Source organism: Mizuhopecten yessoensis, unplaced genomic scaffold (genome assembly GCF_002113885.1).
Source record: "Mizuhopecten yessoensis strain PY_sf001 unplaced genomic scaffold, ASM211388v2 scaffold5369, whole genome shotgun sequence".
Classification (NCBI taxonomy): Eukaryota; Metazoa; Mollusca; class Bivalvia; order Pectinida; family Pectinidae; genus Mizuhopecten; species Mizuhopecten yessoensis.
This window is the reverse complement of record NW_018406015.1, coordinates 26,311-46,000: the sequence shown is the minus strand read 5'-3', so window position 1 is coordinate 46,000 and position 19,690 is coordinate 26,311. Positions and strand designations below refer to the sequence as shown.

General features: G+C 35.0%; 2 protein-coding genes across 3 annotated transcripts in view; one reads left to right on the top strand and one right to left on the bottom strand.

The window, feature by feature from the left end:
* The window catches only part of LOC110450617 (coiled-coil domain-containing protein 57-like), a 20,302-nt gene extending 19,255 nt beyond the window's left edge, over positions 1–1,047 (bottom strand). Inside the window, exon 1 of the mRNA XM_021498234.1 lies at positions 889–1,047. The gene's annotated coding sequence lies outside the window, so the exon portion shown is untranslated. The remainder of the gene's footprint in view (positions 1–888) is intronic.
* A 179-nt stretch (positions 1,048–1,226) lies between these two features.
* LOC110450616 (leucine-rich repeat protein lrrA-like) lies at positions 1,227–14,132 on the top strand. 2 transcript variants are annotated; one of them, XM_021498231.1, is made up of 8 exons: positions 1,227–1,247; positions 2,839–3,986; positions 6,113–6,261; positions 6,910–7,041; positions 7,431–7,583; positions 8,675–8,981; positions 9,716–9,841; positions 10,420–14,132. In XM_021498231.1, exons 2-8 carry the CDS (start codon positions 2,882–2,884, stop codon positions 10,599–10,601), a joined length of 2,154 nt encoding a protein of 717 aa, XP_021353906.1. In that variant the 5' UTR covers positions 1,227–1,247; positions 2,839–2,881; the 3' UTR covers positions 10,602–14,132. The 2 variants fall into 2 exon arrangements, with proteins under 2 accessions (XP_021353906.1, XP_021353905.1); XM_021498230.1 differs by having other exon boundaries at positions 1,236–1,397.
* Positions 14,133–19,690: the final 5,558 nt, after the last annotated feature.

Here is a 19,690-nt window from a genome sequence, read left to right as displayed (position 1 = left end):
TACTATTGTTTACCAGGGGCCTGTTCGTTTATGCGGAACAACCGGTTTGACCGTTTATAAATGTAACAATTCCGGGTATAAATCCTGGCGGACCTACAAATGTGTATGCAAGACTTGCAAGGCTTTCTCAAGGCTCGCCTGAAAGCAGCATCAGATAACTAGGTCCTACCTTATTTAATAAACGAACAACAGTGGTCCGATCGCTTTGACCGTTTAAACGCAAACGGCCCAGGTGTTACTATAATTTGCACTACGATATTGAATACCCGATACGCAAAACGGAAATGACGACACGGTGTACATGCACATTTCGATCAAGATAATTGAGTCCGAGCTGTACTTTTTCCGGAAGTACGTCACGAAAATGGACGCTGATGACGATGTGTCGAGCCACCTTAAAGTAGACCTCACTTTTTTTAAATGATTTAGTTTTGATTGCAATTTGATTTTATTGTCATTTTAAATGTATATATCATACCAATTTCCCAAAATAATTGATATCTTTCTTTTCTTGTATTGTATATCATCAATAGTATTCTATCAAATACACTTTCTGTCTAATTGCTTGTTGTATCTCCGCCCCATCAAAAATAAATAGATGGGGATACAAATTGTAGTTATAACTTATAGTTCCATCATTTCGGACTAACTTAATTTAAAGAATACAATATTCATTATGTTGAAACACATGTGTATAAGTATATATGCTGTCTTTTAAGTTTAACTGAATAAATGAATTATCGACACTGACATGTTAGTGACAGGATCAAATATATGACACCCTCAATGGTACTCTCTACCCAGTGAGTACAGTACCTACAGAAGACAAGTCAGAGCATGCATGCATCTACATGCAAATCTACAATTTAGATTTCAGTATGATATAACCTTAATTAAATTCCAATACTGGCAATCCTTGACAGTGTCTTGACAATATTCAGCTTCACCATAGGACTTTACGGAAGCCACAGCACTTCATAACTCCGTTATTACTACTGTGAACGACATTGTGTCGAATCAAAACAAGCGCCTGTCAAATCCTCTGCCGAAAGTGAGTTATCTATTGTCGTAAAATATATAATATTATTATTTTATAATATTAAGTAGGAACATATCAAATAATAATGCACTGTTATGTTCTCTTCAAGTTGAGATTAAGTTATCAATCTTTTAATTTCATATGTTACATTTGTAACTGCATTAAATCAATTTCATTTTTGGTAGGACCGCGCGTTTGTAAACTTCCGGTAAGTTTCGTGAGCTCTCGTGAGCTGGCTTGTAACATGAAGCGTTCCACAGAAAGTAGATAGTCAGTCAAAAGTGAAATCAATTAATTTTATTCAGAACTATTTGTAAACGCTTAATAGACCTGAACTGTATGGGTTTTCGTTTATTTGGTAAGTGTGTATATTTCAGAATGTATAAATTTTTATTTCCAGATGGCCCCACGGTCGGCTCACCGGTGCCGAAAATGTCGTTTCAAACAAACCAAGAGCACAAATTCACTAGCCTACTAAAGAAGAATTGGGCATGATCCACGGGTGCTCGCAATTATTGATTTTGTTTACAAATCATTCGTCACTGGATACTTGCACCATTTAAGTATCAAGAAATGAATGTATCGTAAACAAACCCCAATTTAAGCATCACTCACTGAAATCTCCCTGTTTACAGCGACAATAATATGCTTATTTACAATGTAAGCCAATCGGTTAAAATAGTTCCCAACTTGAAGCAAATCAAAATATATTTTGCCTTTACCTGGGATTTATCAACCATAACACATCAAACCCATTAAGTTTATGAATAATGCTATAGATAAGTAGTATGGTGATTCATGAGCTTGAAAATTCATGATCATTCATGCTCCAATATCAAAATGATGAATAATTTAAATTGCACAGGCATAATTGCTGCACTTCGATTTTTTCAACACTAAATTCTGTTAATGAAAAGCTCTGTTCTTGGCGACAATTGCTTCAAAGCATTTCCGTCCAGGTGGTAAACAGGGATGTTCAAAAGATATAGCTCCTTATTTATGGGATCGATGATCTCCAATATGAAGAATATATAAAGCTTACATTATATAGGAGGAGTGGAAAAATGCACTGCCAGACCAGGATTTGAACCCTAGACCCTCCAAATAGACTGAGACATGCTATACCAATTGAGCTATGTGATCGCTAGCGATCAACCAAATCAAGTGCCTCCCTCTTTTTCGCAAGTCTTCGCCCCAGAACTGTTAACAACCCCTGTTCGAGAATCCATCCCCTTTTCACCAGTTGCAGACGATTGACCTAGTCCAAACAACTACAATTAGGGCATTTCTTGTCAAATATTTGCTGTTTTAACATTCTAATAATGCTCATCTATGTTTTGTGTCACATTGCAAAACATGGATACATATTAAAATGTCATTACTGCAAGTATCTGACAAATTTAGATCAAGGTGTTATTGAATGTATATATCTACATATATTAAATCTACAGGCATATAGTTTGTAAATCTGTTTATTCCAAGGTCCTGTTGGGCATCTGGTTAAGAAAGTTGACTGTGTACATTTTTTATTCGGTTTGATGATGGTTAGGGTCTACCTTTAAGTTCTCTGGTATATATGTAATCAATACTTACCACAGCACATTATTGATGCACAGGTACTAGCCCCGTCTGTCAATACACCCATAATATAATCTTATGGGTGTATTGACAGACGAGGCTAGTTCCTTTGGTTGAAGTCAACCAACAGAACCGTTTTATGTCTAATGCATATAACTGACATTTATTTCCTAACCATATTGAAATATTAACTGATAATGCTTCTTATTTTTTGATTGTAGAACTTGAAAATATCCATTCTGCAGACCTATTTTAGTTTGACGGATGATGCCGGCCTCGAGTGAAACAGAAAATATGGAGGTTATTGCCTCTGATGTAGATACAGGTTCTGCAGAAATAGACTTGTCATCTCGTGACCTTCAGAGTTTGCCAGAGGACATTCTCACCAGCTCATCGTCCCAGGTCACACAGCTTCTTCTTGACTACAACGACCTTGAGTCATTGCCTGAACATTTTTCTAAATACTTCCCCAATTTGGAAGTGCTCTCTCTAACAGGAAATGAAATCACCAGTTTGCCTGTTTTTACTGGTTGTGTAAGCTGTTTAAGGGAGTTGTATTTTAATGAAAATTGTGTGACCGAATTGTGTGAGTCAATATGTGGATTAACAAATCTTCAGGTACTCAAGGCAACAGGAAATAGTCTCCAAGCATTACCAGAAAACATTGGTGAACTCCGAAATCTGCAAACATTATGCCTGGACGACAACAAGTTGGAAAGTCTTCCAAGCACATTAGGTTTGTTGGAAAGTTTAGAAATACTTGAATTGGAAGAGAATAAAATAGATCATGTAAATGATGGAATCGGGCGGCTGAAATGTTTACGCATCCTTAATATGTGCAACAACAAACTAAAAGCAATTCCAGAAATGTTAGGGGACTTAAACAATCTGGAAGCTGTGGATTTGTCTGGGAATTTCCTTAAATTTCTACCATCTCACTTCAACTCTGCTTGCAGATTAAAAAAGTTGTACGCTGATAGAAATCAGTTGGCAGAAATGCCTGACTGGATAGAAGATCTCTATGAAGCTGTTGAACTTTCTTTGAAGGACAATAAATTCCACAATGAGCCATTCTCTGACAGATTTGGAGAAAACTGCAAAAAGCTCAAACTGCTTGACTTTGGAGGAAACTTTATGACAAAACTGCCAGATTCCATTGGTAAACTTAGAAGTTTGGAAAAGTTTTTTCTTGGAAGTGTGATAGATGAACTTGAAAGGTGGGCCTTCCAGAATGGCAACTGGCTGAGTTATTTACCAAATAGCATTGGAGATTTAGCTAACCTTAAAGAAATCCATTTAAATGAAAATTTGTTTCAAGCACTACCAGAAGAGTTTGGTAACTTGGCATGCCTTGAATTTCTTGATCTGGGTAAGTAAAATCATCCAACTTTTATTAGCCAACTATATAGCTATCATAAAATGGGGGCCAGTTCAAATCACTTTTTGTGATTGATCTATTTAGATCTGTCATCTATCCTTGATTCTTATTATTGCTAAGAAATTCTGATTATATCTTTCTCTCAATTTTTGATTTATTATATGTTGGTTCTTAGTTGTGTGCATTTAATATTAAGACTGATTGCATTGTTAACTTTATTTATTTTACAACAATTATGAAACAAGCTATTTTAACTTATGTAAATCACTCTTGTTAGCCCAGATGTTAGCGTGCAGGGGTCTTAATGTGGGAGAAAATTGGAGTGCCCGGAGAAACCCACGTGGTCGGCCAGGTGACACAAAACCTTTTCACGTCCGATCAGGGGATCAAACCCCGGTCGTCTTGGTGAAAGGCAAGTGTGCTACCCACTGAGCCATCCGACCACCCACAAATTATTGCATTGGATGACTTGTTCTTCCAAGTGTTATCTTTGATTTTAGCAGTTAAACTTTGTAATTGCTAATTCTCAGTAATTTAATTACTGTAGGAATATTTTTTTGAGTTTCACAAATTAGGTTCCTCTGGGGATCCTGATCCTTAGTTGTTCATGTCTACTTTTGGGGAAAAAAATATAAACAAAAATACAAGATAGCTGCATATGGTAGCCTTCATGTTTTTGTCTCAGAAGTAGCTACACAGATGTTTTGATCAAAAGTTACCACAAGGTGAATTACTGTTGGCATATCAACCCATCAGATATTAATTGATAAGGGAAAAGAAGAGATCTCTCTTGCATTAATAGAACTAAAGAAGATCTAGGTGTTAGGATTCATGGCAGGTGCCAATTGCATGATCCCTCGAGCTTTAGAATCTTTTTCACCCCTTGTCAGTATAATGTGACCTGCTGTGCTGGGTGCCTTCGGCATGGTATTTCAGTGAGATAGCACTATAAAGTCGGCATCAGATCCGAGCTATCACAAGTAGGCAAACACAACCAACATACCCTGTCTCCAGCAAAACATGCACGCAAGTACGCATACACTACATGCATATGGATGCACGTCCTTAAATGACCTTAGCTGTTAATAGGACGTTAAACAAAAGTAAACCAAATTACACCAAACAAGAATCTTTTTATACGCCCGTCAAATTTGACGGAAGTATTATGGTATGGGGTTGTCTGGCCGGCGTAAACTTTTGTTTGCCCGGCAATCTCCTCTAACATTTTTCGACCGATCTCTTTGAAACTTGTTATACATTATAATCATGATATGAAGTTGTGTCTCCCTTAAAAGAATTTTGATTCAACAATTTTTCCAAAAGTTATTGTCCTTTGTTCATTTCAGTATTTTATTTTTTGTCCTGAGATCTCCTCCTACATTTTTTGAAGGATTTCTTTGAAACTTAGTAGGCTAAATAATCAGGATATGTTGTTGTGTTTCCTTGAAACGAATTTTGATTCACTAATTTTTGTAAAAGTTATTGCCCTTTGTTTATGTAAGTATTTGATTTTTGTCCGGCAATCTCCTCCTACATTTTTCTACGGATCTCTTTGAAACTTGGTATACACTATAATCATGATATGAAGTTGTGTCTCATTTGAAAGAATTTTGATTTGACGATTTTTTGCAAAAGTTATTGCCCTTTGTTCATTTCAGTATTTGATTTTTTTTGTCCGGAGATTTTCTTCTACATTTTTTATAGCATGTCAGCTAACCACTCTTATAATGGTGCAGATCTTATTTCAATGTAAGAAAGTATATAACTCTATATGGCATTCGATGGGCGTATATTGTTCCGCCCCGCGGTACTCGTTATAAAACTTGTATTAATAGCAGAAATGATTGCATTGTATTGATTAGTCCATTTAAATGACAAACAGAACTAGCCTAGTAGCTTGTCAAGTATGATGTCATTTTAATATAGGATGCTAAAAAAAATTCTACTAATCCACACACTTTCTAAATTAATGCAGATAATTTTTGTCTATGTTTTAAAATGTAATAGAAATTCAATAACTTTGAATATATATTCAACAAGGAACTGTTGGATATCCTCTATATATATATCTTCTTCTATTAATTTAATGTTCATTATATAAACTTTGTTGTTTTCAGGTCAGAATCTCTTAAGTGATTTGCCGGAATCATTTGGAAATTTGAAGTCTCTGAAGTTTTGTCAGCTGTCAAAAAACAAGCTTCAACTTCTCCCAAGTTCCTTTGGAAATCTGACTGCATTACAGGACCTAAGGCTGGACAACAATCTGGTAAACTTCAGTGTTGTTAAAGGACTTCCCAATGCTTCTCAGTTTCTAACATGTTTAGTATACATAGATCCATAATGATGTTAATAAGAAGTCTTGTTCAAAGATCATAATTAAATACAGCCCATACCAGACATTTAAAATTTATCTGTAAACTCCAATGTGAATCTGATGGAACAAGTTTTTCATTAAACCAGGCTCTACAGGAACTTAAGGACATGTACAAAGTTTCATAAACCTTATGAGATGAAATTTTTATGACATACAGAGACTGTTCCAATCTTCTTGGATACAAGAAAGAATAACATTTGTTGGATTTAATGTGGTTTATGTTTAGGAAAGCAAATATTTCAATTTTCTAAACATCAGATCAGATTATGAAAAACCATGAAAATTGTACAGGTTTTTCTTAACATCAGGTATTTTTTTTAACAGGTTTAGTTATTCAAAGATGAAATGCATCTTTAGATGGATTATCAAAGCTGGGAACTTCCTGATTAGTTGTTTGTAAGGTTTTTGAATAAGTATTCCTTCACTGCTGTAGAACATCCTGACCAACCTAATGCAGTAAATATGTTTGTTGCATTGAGGATATATTATATAAGAGACAGTTGTTGCTAGGTGTAATATACTTGTACTTCATGTTGACAGTTGGAGGAGCTGCCAGAATCATTCAGTGGACTGATCAATCTCAATACTCTGGACTTATTCAACAACAAGCTCTCGGAAATCCCTACAGCTATAGAATATTTCACCAAACTTATCCGTTTGGATTTGAACGAGGTTTGTACAGTTGTATTAATGGTCACTGGGTAAGGTTAACTGCTGTTATACAAATAGTTCTCTTTTATTGCTAAGACTATAAATATCTTTGATACAAGAATATTGAAAGAAGCATGTTCAACTAAATATTGACAAATAAAAATGGGATCTTGACTCTGATATTGATTTTTGAAAATCAGTTTCATTGAAAGTCAATTTAAATCTGTATACTGGATCCCGACTAATTATCATGATGTGCCAGTTATTGTTAATGATATTAGGTGTGGCGATGTGTTTGGTGGATGTCAATAATGAAAACTTTGAACTGAGTAAGGAGAATCAAGGAATAATTCAGACATGTTTATCTGTCAATATCAGATCCATATACATTGGCCTATTTACTTCTACAGAACAAGCTGTCCATTCCTTGGCAGGAGGTTCCCACCTTGAGAAAGAAGACCATCTACGCCAAACGTGACCCAAACCTAAGAAACAACTGGCGTGGGCGACCCCGTCAGGATCTCCTCGTTCATGATGATGACATTAAGAGTCTAGCTGACAAGGTACTAGGATACCAAACATTAAACAAGGAACGCTTACGATATAGTCCCACGATATAGTCCCTTACATATAGGGAGTACTTACTGTAGAAAGAGTACTAATGATATAGTCCCACAATATAGTCCCACGATATAGTCCCTTACATATAGGGAGTATTTACTGTAGAAAGACTACTAATGATATAGAGGTTGAATTCCACAGGGTCAAACTTTAACAATTGTGTGCTTAGAACTAGCTTGTGATGGTTAAATTTGAACAGTACTGTTGATATTCGAACCTAACTCTTTATCAGAGGATCACAAGCAAATTTTGAAAGTTGATATTTTGCATATGTTCAGGTCATCTGGCTAAAGAGCCAAGTGAGCTTATGCAGTGAGTGGCATCTGTTGTGTGTCTGTTGTTTGTATGTCCATCCATCAATTATTCATCAACCATTCCTTTAAACAACTGTTGGGCAAATGATAATGATATTTGGTTAGTAGTGTCCTGCGATAAAATAATTTTGAACTTATTACACAAAAATCAAGTACTCTATAGTGTTGACTTTAAGCGAGATTGTTTGTTTACTTGTATTTTTTGAACTTATTTCAGTCTTTATCAGTTAGAAATTATTATTGTACATTGTATATCTTTATTTTTGTTACTTTCGGATTTTTTTTAAACATATCAAAAATTTTGAAAACTACACATATTCATAGCAACAATGAATACACTAGTTTCTTGTTTAGTTGATGGCCCATCGGCCATAGGAATTTCTCTGAAAATCATCATGCATCATATCATCTACCGAAAGGTGAATTTTAAATGTGGTGCTAGTTTGTAACTTGTACTAGGTTGGACCCTTACTGATAGGACAGTGTTCTAGTTTATATTGAAAAATTATTGATAAACTTGAGGTGTCCAAATTTCAGATCATTATTGTGAGTAATGGATGGATTTTTAATGTGAGCGCTAAGAATGTTTGTACAATAACATGTATGTGCTGCTGTGAAAGTAAACTTAAATTAACTTTAAGACCATGAAATTTTTATTAGCATTAAAGATGTATAAATGTACATATTTCTTCTAACTTAAAGACTGTTTTATGTGGTAGGTCTCTTTGATGGAGAGGGAAGAAGACGAGAGTGAGGAAGAGGATGATCAAACCGCTAACAATGGTTACTCTCAGGATCTGTACAGACGAGCGGCTGAGCTAAACCTCTGTTCCTCAATCTGGCGAAGTCACACTGGTCCCCAGAAACGAGAGAAATATGTCCATCAATATGACAGAGGACACATACCATACAGCTCAAAGACCTCAGAGGAGATTGACGAAGCAAGTAGTGACAGCAAAAGTGAGGAATTCAATGGAGATGATAACTTTGAGCCACCACTTTTCTTTCCCAAAACAAGAAAACATGGTATGCTATAACTGGTTATTTATAATTTTTGTTCAAAAGTTTTTGTTTCTTTACTAGTTAGTAATCAAAAACAAAGAAATAAATATTTATCAATTATGGACTATTGCTAAAGTGATTACATGGTTATAATGGACCTGAGAAAATTATATTGATTAAGATGATCTCCATGTCAATATCACTTTCTCAGGTCCAAATACTGTAATCACATATTCACTGAAATGAAGTCCTTAGTCGTTTTACTATATGCTTAATAATGTTTTTAATCATTAAACAAGATAAAAACTCACCTCTTCACGTCTGCATTTTAGGCTCTTTGCACAGACTTCATGTACATACCACCCTTTACATATGTGCATATTGAGATGATTAGCTTTATGTATGATGGTGATTGTACACCTTTTTAGGTCACCTGAGCTTTAGCTCAAGTATTATAAAATTTTATTATAAAAGGTATGAACATTTACTGAGGAAAGTACTGCATTTGGTAGGGAGCATTAGGACTTTAAACAACATGAAACTAGTATTTGATTTCTGTTTGAATACTATATTGGGATGTAAACAACTGGCAAATATTTCCTTTTACAGAGGATTACAACATTTTACATTTTCTCATAATAATTCGAATAAAGTAATACAAAACTAGAAAGAAAAGAATCCTTGTGAGAGAGACTTAAAATCTACATATGATAGTGTTAGTTGTTTGTGGTTTGATTTCACTGCTATTTCATTCACAGGGAATCAAGAGGATCCAGTCTCGAAGGTACCAGAACCAGTACCAGGGGAAGGTCCAGAGGTCCCATCGGAACCTGTGGAAGATTGGGATGCAGAGATTGAAGAAATACAAACAGAAAATCCATATGGTATGGTGTTAGTTCTTAGATGGATTTCAGTAGAAATGAGAACAATGTAGGTAATCATGAAGTTTAAAGTATATTTCAAGCAGCAGATTAATAGAATCTTACCCAGAGGGTTGAGATCCCCTGTTTCACTCCCAAGGAGGTGAATGATTATTTTTCTCTTACCCTGTTTACCCTCTTATCTAATGATATTGCCGTTACATCAATTCAAGACAATGTTGATATGATGCGATTGAATTGTCGACACGACGTCATTGTATTATTGCCGTGACGTCATGGTATTGTTGCTATGTTGTCATACAATTGTTGAGAACGTGCAAAGAGCACATGTAGCTTGTCTCAACCCTAGAGTGAGATAAGAAAATCTCACACCAGTAAAATGGTGAATATCCCTGTCCAGGGTAAGAGAATAATGGTATCCACTGAAGACTGCAGTTTTACAAGTAAATAAGTACACTGAATCATCAAAAATAAAGCCTCGATTATAAATATCAAAAAAATGTTTTTAGAAAATACAGTTAGATAACACCATCTGTGATTTTGTATGTAACTGAAATTTTAAGTCCTTTGTATCTTTGCAGACGACTTCAACAACATATACCAGCACCCACGTCCAAAAACTTTGGCTGAGGCTGGCTATGAGGTGGATGAACATTTATTTCTGCCTTACGACATCCACACAGAACCAATAATCAAATACCAGGTAGCCTTCGCAGCAGAGACAGGACAGTTTGATGATGCTGATGAAGACGAAGAAGAATGATTTTGCCGTAAAATATCAGATGATACTTCCGACTGGGTGTAATTCTATAGCGGGTCTGTTATCTAAGCAAATGAAGCAATACATTGCAACTTATACCATGTCACCTGATGGTGACCTTGAAGGTCACTTGAATTTCAAGGTCAGTACCAAATAATAGGACACAAAGATAAAAGATGTGTACAGCACAGCGGAATGTGTTGTAAGACTGTTACAATATTTGATGAATAGAGTGAAAGTAAAATACTCCCTGTAAGCTTATAAATTTTATGTGTTTATTCAACATCCTTCTGGAATATGGAAGTCATACAATGTTTGTGAATTGGTGTATTTCTCTAAATTAATTTTAATTTCAACCATTTTTGTTGTAATGATATAGACCCAAGTTTAAGGGCACAAATGAGAATTTTATGCCTAAATATAAATTGTATAATGTTGATTTTTTATTGGATTTCCAATCAAATTGATTCTTACAATATACATGTATACAAATTCATTCATTTTTTTTTGTGCCAAAAACATATACGTGTATAAAACCCTGTGCCAGTACATATTTACTTACGGAGATTGTGATATCACTAGCTGAAGGATTCTCATTTATAAGGATTTTTTTGTACAAATATAAGACCAGTTTCTGTGGTTATTCTAAGGATTTCTCAGGAATTTCACAGCAAATAGTGATTGTTAAACTTCTTATTGTTGATTCAGTTTAGAAAAGAAATGATTTCGTCACCATTTCATTCGATGCAATTATCAACAATGAAAACAATTTGAAAGTAGAAATATTTGGTCTTCTTGGAAGCTGTTTTAATAAGTAGACAAAGTCTGTAAATATTAATATTTGTCATTGTCTTGAACAAATTTCCAAATGAAGTATATTCACTGTTTTTCTATGAGGCACTTTGTGTGGTCAATTAGTTGTTGAATTCCTAAAATAAACAGTTTAATTGACCATTCCTTACATCAAAGTCACACTTGTTCTTTTCACAATGATCAAAGAGTAATGGTAACTGCTATAGCACCTTGCTGAATGTTTGTAAAAAAAACAAGATTTTACTTCCATAACTCAATATACAAATTTAGCTTTTTAATGTTTTTTATCGTAATTAAGTCATGGGTTTTAATACATAAGAAAGCCTAAGGATAATTATATACTATCTCCTTCTGAAAAATCACCTCAAAATGTCTCCATTTAATTATTCAAATGATAATTAATGCAAAACATAATTCAACTACTCCTGCAGTAAAGGATATATAACATAGTAGGCTGTTATGAAAAATATGAATGATTCAAGTATTGTTGCGTTGATATTGTAATAAAGGAAATTATACAATTATTTATTATACTAATTTGTAAATCAATGTTTCCACAAATATTTGTGATAAAAAAGCCAATTTTTACATAAAATGTCTCATGAATTTTTTGCAGCATTTCAATAATTCATATGAAAGAATTGTTTATAGAGATTGTAAACACACAAGGGATTTTTATCAAATTTTACGTTCATTTTTTTATTTGATGAGAAATGAGGTTGGGGACCTGCTTTTCAATCTTTAGTGTGTACTTTTATATTACAGTTGTAATTCACTGTTTTGGACTTATTCTTAGGTTGTTATATCCCACACCATGTCTCGGGTATGATTTTACAGTGGGATCTGTCCAATTCGCAATGAAGGAAATATTTTAACAATTACAATCTTTTATCGTAAACAGTTAAGTTTATTGCTATTAATTCAAAATTAATTGAAAATAATGATAGTTATATTTTGATCTAGCAGTATAGATTCATTAGAACACTATCCCATTGAATCTGATTACTATATGCCAAAGAGAAAGTACAGATATGGTCAGGTATCTAACAGTCCTTTAGTTATGTTATTTATTTCTGACAGAAATTTTACCTTTGTGACATTGTTTGATTAAGGGTCCTGCTAAAGCTCTGGTGGTATGGTTAGTACACTCAAGCTCTGAAACACTTCTCATATAGTGGCATTGGTGACAGGAGGAGAGAATGATAATCTGACTTGAAAAAGTTTCTTCAACAGTCAAAGGTTTCATAAAAATAGATGATATAAGATAATATATACTTCATGACTTATTGGAGAACAAATATTTTCATAACAAAATTACAGCTCTGGTTTTCAATTCATATGACATCACACTATTGTACCCCTACAACAAAGTTTGGAATCACACTGAAATCAGTGTGTTGCTAGGCATGTATTATCCTACTGTGAAGTTCGCTTTATATGGACTTGTTTTTTGTAAATTCAGCATTATTGTGATGTGATATGAAGCTGTAAATAGTTGATTTTTTTCTGATAAAACACAATTTAAGAGGAGTTGATGTCCTCTGCTGGCTATACTTGACTACTTACCGTTATGTATTTATCAATTCAGGGACAGATTTCTTCAAAATTTTGGGTATCAATACAAATATATGTAAACCTGTGTGTAATAGGTGAGAATTTTGCTGGTTATTGGAATTGTATTTTATTTTGCAATCTGCTTCTGTACGTCCCTTGGTGCAAAATTTCTGGGAATGATAATATATGGTATGAGCCTATTAAACTTTTCTGTTTAAGTCCTTGGGAGGTGTTGGGCTATATATCATTTACAATTATAGATGCCATTATTCATAAGGGGTCCGTCATCAGTTACAAAATGTACTATAATAGATTGTCAGCTTAATGTGGAAATGCATTGATCAATTATGAATATCTGATGATTTTCTCATGTTCTATCCGGCAGGTTTGTCAAATTCTACACCTGTGAATAACTTGTTGTTCCTATATAATTATGTAAGCCGTACAACAGGTTGTCATTCTTACATGATTTCTTACAGATTTGTACAAACACATTGTTTTCATAAGGAGAAAATTGTTGAACTTATATAATTCTACTTAATTCAATAATTCTGCAAAAATCAGCATAGGAATATCCGGCTCATATAGAAAAAGATGAATAAAATGCTTTAATTTTTGAAGTGTTTGTAAGTAACAATTCTAATCATCAATTGATAATCATCCATCTGGCACACCTTGTTCCTAGCCTACTGATGATCAGTTAATATTTTAATCAGATTTTCCATGACTAGTTTTCACAATTTAACCATTTATAAGACGATATTAGTAATGAATTTATATAAATAATCAACACAACATTTCTAACATCACAAATAGCACAAGTTTTTGTGTGGACAAACATGTACATAACACGGAAAATATGTGCTGTTTGAGATGTCATATTAAGATAGTGTGGTATTGCATTTATTACTTACCTACAATTATATTTATAGGCATAATATGTTTTCTGCTAAGCATTACTTATCTTTACCTCTTTTTGATTTGTTTTTAAAAAACATTTCAGCCAGTTATTTTTATTTTATGTAAATTCTACAGATGATAAGCTCATGTAGATATATCTATCGATCCCTTGGTTAATTAATCACAGATAAAGGAAGTTTCTTGAAATAAGTTTATAGTATAGGGACGAATTCCCCTGTAACTAGTAACTACGTGTCCCCCCCCCCCCCCCCTTAAAAAAAATGAACACATGTAAAACATATCAAATGAATGCTCAATATACATGTAGTAACATGAGTAAGTAAGAATGTTGATTCAATAGCAGGACTTAGGCAATGTCATTTAGAGTATATAATGTACAAGTATTGGTATTAGTCAACAAAGCGAATGAAAATATACAGAAATTGTTGATTTGTGGCTAGATTATTGCCATGTGTTAATGAAAAATCTAATTTTGAGGTCATGTAGGTATCATCATTGCAAAAAAAGAAACCTTTGTAGTTAATTTCAGTTTCAAAGAAATTCCAATGTGAGTCTTGCAAATCTGAATGAGGTTTACATATTTCATGAGGTGACTTCAATCTGAGATAATCTTTTATTTCCCTGATACTTTGTTTTACAGAACTGCTATTTTTTGTGTAATAAACACGATATATTTTGACAGAAAACACTGGCATAGGACATTTTATAGATACTAGTTTATCTTATAAGGACAATGCTGTAGCATACATATGAATGAATATAGGAATAAAACTTGTTGACAAGTACAGCTAAACTGAACATGGTTGATAGTTAACAACCAATATGTTCAATTGATTAAAGCATCCATCTAGACTTCGGAGGCCCAGGGTTTGAATACCAGTCAAGTCGTGCATTTTTCTTCTCCCGTTACACAAACATGATCAAGTGAAGCCTCAAAGTCCAGTTTCTCTTAATGGTGCCCTCATGGTCACCTGCTAAATATTAAAAGCATATGCAGGTCGAAAGCCTAACTCCTCAGACTTTTAGCAAATATACAACCGTTCAACTTCAGACACACTTTGATTGTTGTAGTTTGTCTAAAACAAACCCAGCCTTTAGCCTTTATTAGTTATTTGGGTCGAGGTATACCTGTTGTGATTATGGCCAATGAAGTAGGTTCAATCTTAAATCTATGATTGTAATGAATATAAAGCTCATGCAATGAGCAGTGTGATAATTAAGCCATAAGTATTGATTTAATACGATGTATAAATAAATTCTGAAGAACCATAATGTGTTTTGTTTTAAAAGACTCTGAGATGTACCAGCTTTTAACTGTTCTATCAGTTACTTTTAGTCAATGTTTTCTAACTAACTAAATATCAATATTCATTGTTACAAAAGACATTTTTGTGAGAATTGGTCTAAGAAACATGAAACAAAAACAAGTTTGTGCATTGAAATTTTGAAACATAAAACTGAAACACTGACAGGTCAGCAAGGGTTCCACCATGATCTTCGACTCCCACCCCCAGTAGGTTTTAGTAACAGTGACCTTGTACTTGAATATTTCTAAACCTCTTTCACACATCTACGTATCGCAGAATATCACCATGTCCAATTTAATTAGTGTTTTGGATTCCAAGATGGGGACCACGATACATTCCCTCCCCCATCAGTTTATTTTTAGCAAGAGTGAAATTGAAAATAAAAACTTTTAAACTCTCAGTGCACATCAAAATATCAAAGTGTATCAATGTGTCAAATTCTCATATGGTCAGTCTTTTGGATTCTGATATAAGAACATACTTCTCCCTCTATCCTGATAGTTTATTTTCACTAACAATGAAATTTGACTTTAAGATTCATCTCTGGAAACAAAAGTGTGGACAGACAGACCACACAGTAATTACTTTATGTCAAATGTCATATCTGTCATCCTCAACAAAAGCAAGGCTTATAACACTAAACTTACCAGCATCTTCAACAACTCTGGACTACTTACACAATGTTCAGTGTAACCCTCAACAACCCTGGACTACTTACACAATGTTCAGCGTAACCCTCAACATCCCTGGACTACTTACACAATGTTCAGCGTAACCCTCAACAACCCTGGACTACTTACACAATGTTCAGCGTAACCATCTACAACTCTGGACTACATACACAATGTTCAGTGTAACCCTCAACATCCCTGGACTTCTTACACAATGTTCAGTGTAACCCTGGACATCCCTGGACTTCTTACACAATGTTCAGTGTAACCCTGGACATCCCTGGACTTCTTACACAATGTTCAGTGTAACCCTGGACATCCCTGGACTTCTTACACAATGTTCAGTGTAACCCTGGACATCCCTCGACTACTTACACAATGTTCAGTGTAACCCTGGACACCCATGGACTACTTTCACAATGTTCAAAGAAACCCTAGACATCCATGGACTACTTACACAATGTTCAGTGTAACCCTTGACATCCGTCGACTACTTACACAATGTTCAGTGTAACCCTAGACATCCATGGACTACTTACTTAATGTTCAAAGTAACCCTGGACTACCATGGACTACTTACACAATGTTCAATGTAACCCTGGACACCCCTGGACTACTTACACAATGTTCAGTGTAACCCTCAACAACCAAGAACTACTTACACAATGTTCAGTGTAACCCTCAACATCCCTGGATTACTTACACAATATACAGTGTAACCCTCAACATCCCTGGATTACTTACACAATATACAGTGTAACCCTCAACATCCCTGGATTACTTACACAATATACAGTGTAACCCTCAACATCCCTGGATTACTTACACAATATACAGTGTAACCCTCAACATCCCTGGATTACTTACACAATATACAGTGTAACCCTCAACATCCCTGGATTACTTACACAATATACAGTGTAACCCTCAACATCCCTGGATTACTTACACAATGTTCAGTGTAACCCTCAACAACCAAGAACTACTTACACAATGTTCAGTGTAACCCTCAATATCCCTGGACTACTTACACAAGGTTCAGTGTAACCCTCAACAACCCAGAACTACTTATACAATGTTCAGTGTAACCCTCAACAACCCAGAACTACTTATACAATGTTCAGTGTAACCCTCAACAACCCAGAACTACTTACACGATGTTCAGTGTAATCCTCAACATCCCTGGACTACTTACACAATGTTCAGCGTAACCCTCAACATCCCTGGACTACTTACACGATGTTCAGTGTAACCCTCAACATCCCTGGACTACTTACACGATGTTCAGTGTAACCCTCAACAGCCCAGAACTACTTACACAATGTTCAGTGTAACCCTCAGCATCCTGGACTACTTACACAATGTTCAGTGTAACCCTCAGCATCTCTGGACTACTTACACAATGTTCAGTGTAACCTTCAACATATCTGGACTACTTACACAATGTTCAGTGTAACCCTGGACATCCCTGGACTACTTACACAATGTTAAGTGTAACCCTCAACATTCCTGGATTACTTACACAATGTTCAGTGTAACCCTCAACATCTCTGGACTACTTACACAATGCTCAGTGTAACCTTCAACATCTCTGGACTACTTACACAATGTTCAGTGTAACCCTCAACATTCCTGGATTCTTAACCCAATGTTCAGTGTAACCCTGGACATCCCTGGACTACTTACACAATGCTCAGTGTAACTAGACCCTGCAGGTAGGGCTTAAGAATTGTTCCTGCTGCACCCATTGCATGATCATAAGGGGAGACAAAATTTGGGATTTTATCTTTTCTCTTCTTTCTAAACAACTTTCTTCTTCCTAATGTCTCCCTTGACAATGCCTTACTTTTGGCCTTTAGTTGAGCGGTCGCCCCTTTGAGGAAGGCTTTGGGTTCTGTCCCCTGGCCGAGACATACCCGAGTCTGTAAAAATGGTGGTTTCTACTTCTGCCTAACGCTCAGCAATTTAGGAGTGGGACGACTGGATTGCCTGTTGTCAGTATAATGTGACTGGGCGGGGAGTCCTGCTGGGTGTCTTCGGCACTATAAAGTCGGCATCAGTTCTGCGCGATCACAAGGGCGCATACACAATACTAAACCAAATCAATCAGTGTAACCCTACACATCCCTTGACTACTCCCTCTCAACTACTGTTCATCCTCACTTAACTGTGCAAAGTTTTATAGACTCAAGTTTTCAGTTTCATTTTCCTTGCAAAATTGCAAAACTCCTATCTTGTGAAGTCAAAACAGACGCACATTATTGTTGCTTTTAATAATATTTATTAGGATATTTACCCACAGATTCCCTGTATAGAGAAATGCAGGCAGCAATTCTAACACATACAAATATATAGCGAGATAACAATGGTAGTTAAACATCTTAACAACTTGTTTATTTACCTACCGATACCATATAATGTACACATTCATCATCATTTGGTTTTTTCAATAATATAAGTTTCCAAATCTATTTTTCTTTTTTCTACTTGAAGAAATTTTGTAACTTCATTTTAAAATTACATTTTGTAGAAAATCATAATAGCAAAAATCAGATCTACCCAAAAGAAGTTGAAAAACATTATTGATAAGATGGAGTTACTTCCCTAATTTTGTATGGCAACCTTCACTGGGATGCCTCTGGTGACTCTCGAGTAACTCAGGCAGTTGAACACACAGGGTTATCACTTGAGTGTTCTATTAAAAAGACTTCACAAGGAAGGTGAAGGTTGTTTAGAGTAAAGGAAGCTAGCAACATGCATAAGAGATATTTTTCGATTGTATATTTATAGAGTTGAACCATTCAGCAATAAAAAAAATACTTCATCTTGAGTGTGGAATATTTACATCTGACAAAATTTGTCATGCAGTGCCAAATCCAGAATTTTGATTTTGAGGGATGTGACTTGATTATTTATCATCTGATTTTAGTCAAAATTTTGTTCTACGCATGAATGTAACTAGCTGCTATGTAAACTCAAGAGTGATTTGTTAAAGGTTTTTTTCTGTTTAAGCTTTGTTTTTGCAGTAACCTTTATTTTAACACAATAGTGAATACTTTGTGACATCAGATTTTTGTAGCACGGCTTTGTGTGATTAAGCTGGTGCTGTAAAGAAAGGGAAGTAATTCTGAACTGTCTTACAAACTTGAAATGTAGATGAAGCAAGATACTCAATATATATCACATACACTTTGATAATACAATTTATTAAGAGATATTGTACATAAGAATAAAAGTATATACACTCAAATTAAAATATACCAACAGGACATTTTCTGGGTAGACCATTACAATTGTGACTATGATGTAATTATATTATTGGTTGGGTTTGTTTGTGTTTAACGTCCTATTAACAGCTACGGACATTTAAGGATGTTTCAGATTTTGTTGGCGGGAGAGCCGGAGTTCTTAGAGAAAAAACACTGTCTTATGGCCAGTACCTGGTGACTGCCCCACGTAGGTCTCGAACCCGCGACCCAGTGGTGGAGGACTATAGTGGTGGCAGAATGTCGGATGCCTTAACCACTTAATTGTAATTATTTTTAAGTTTTATGTACTAAGAGATATAAATTTATATTGATGATGACAGTTAAATCTGCTTGACCTTTAAAATCAGGTATTTGTTATTACTGGCTGCTGATGTGCTATCACTAATAAATATCAGCTGCACAATACTAGGAATAACAGATACCTTTTCAGGATCCATTATCTGGCATATACACAGGTAGTATACACTGCACCAGTGATACTGTATGAAGTATACAATGCACCGGTGATACTGTATGTATGATACACTGCACCAGTGATACTGTATGTAGTACACTGT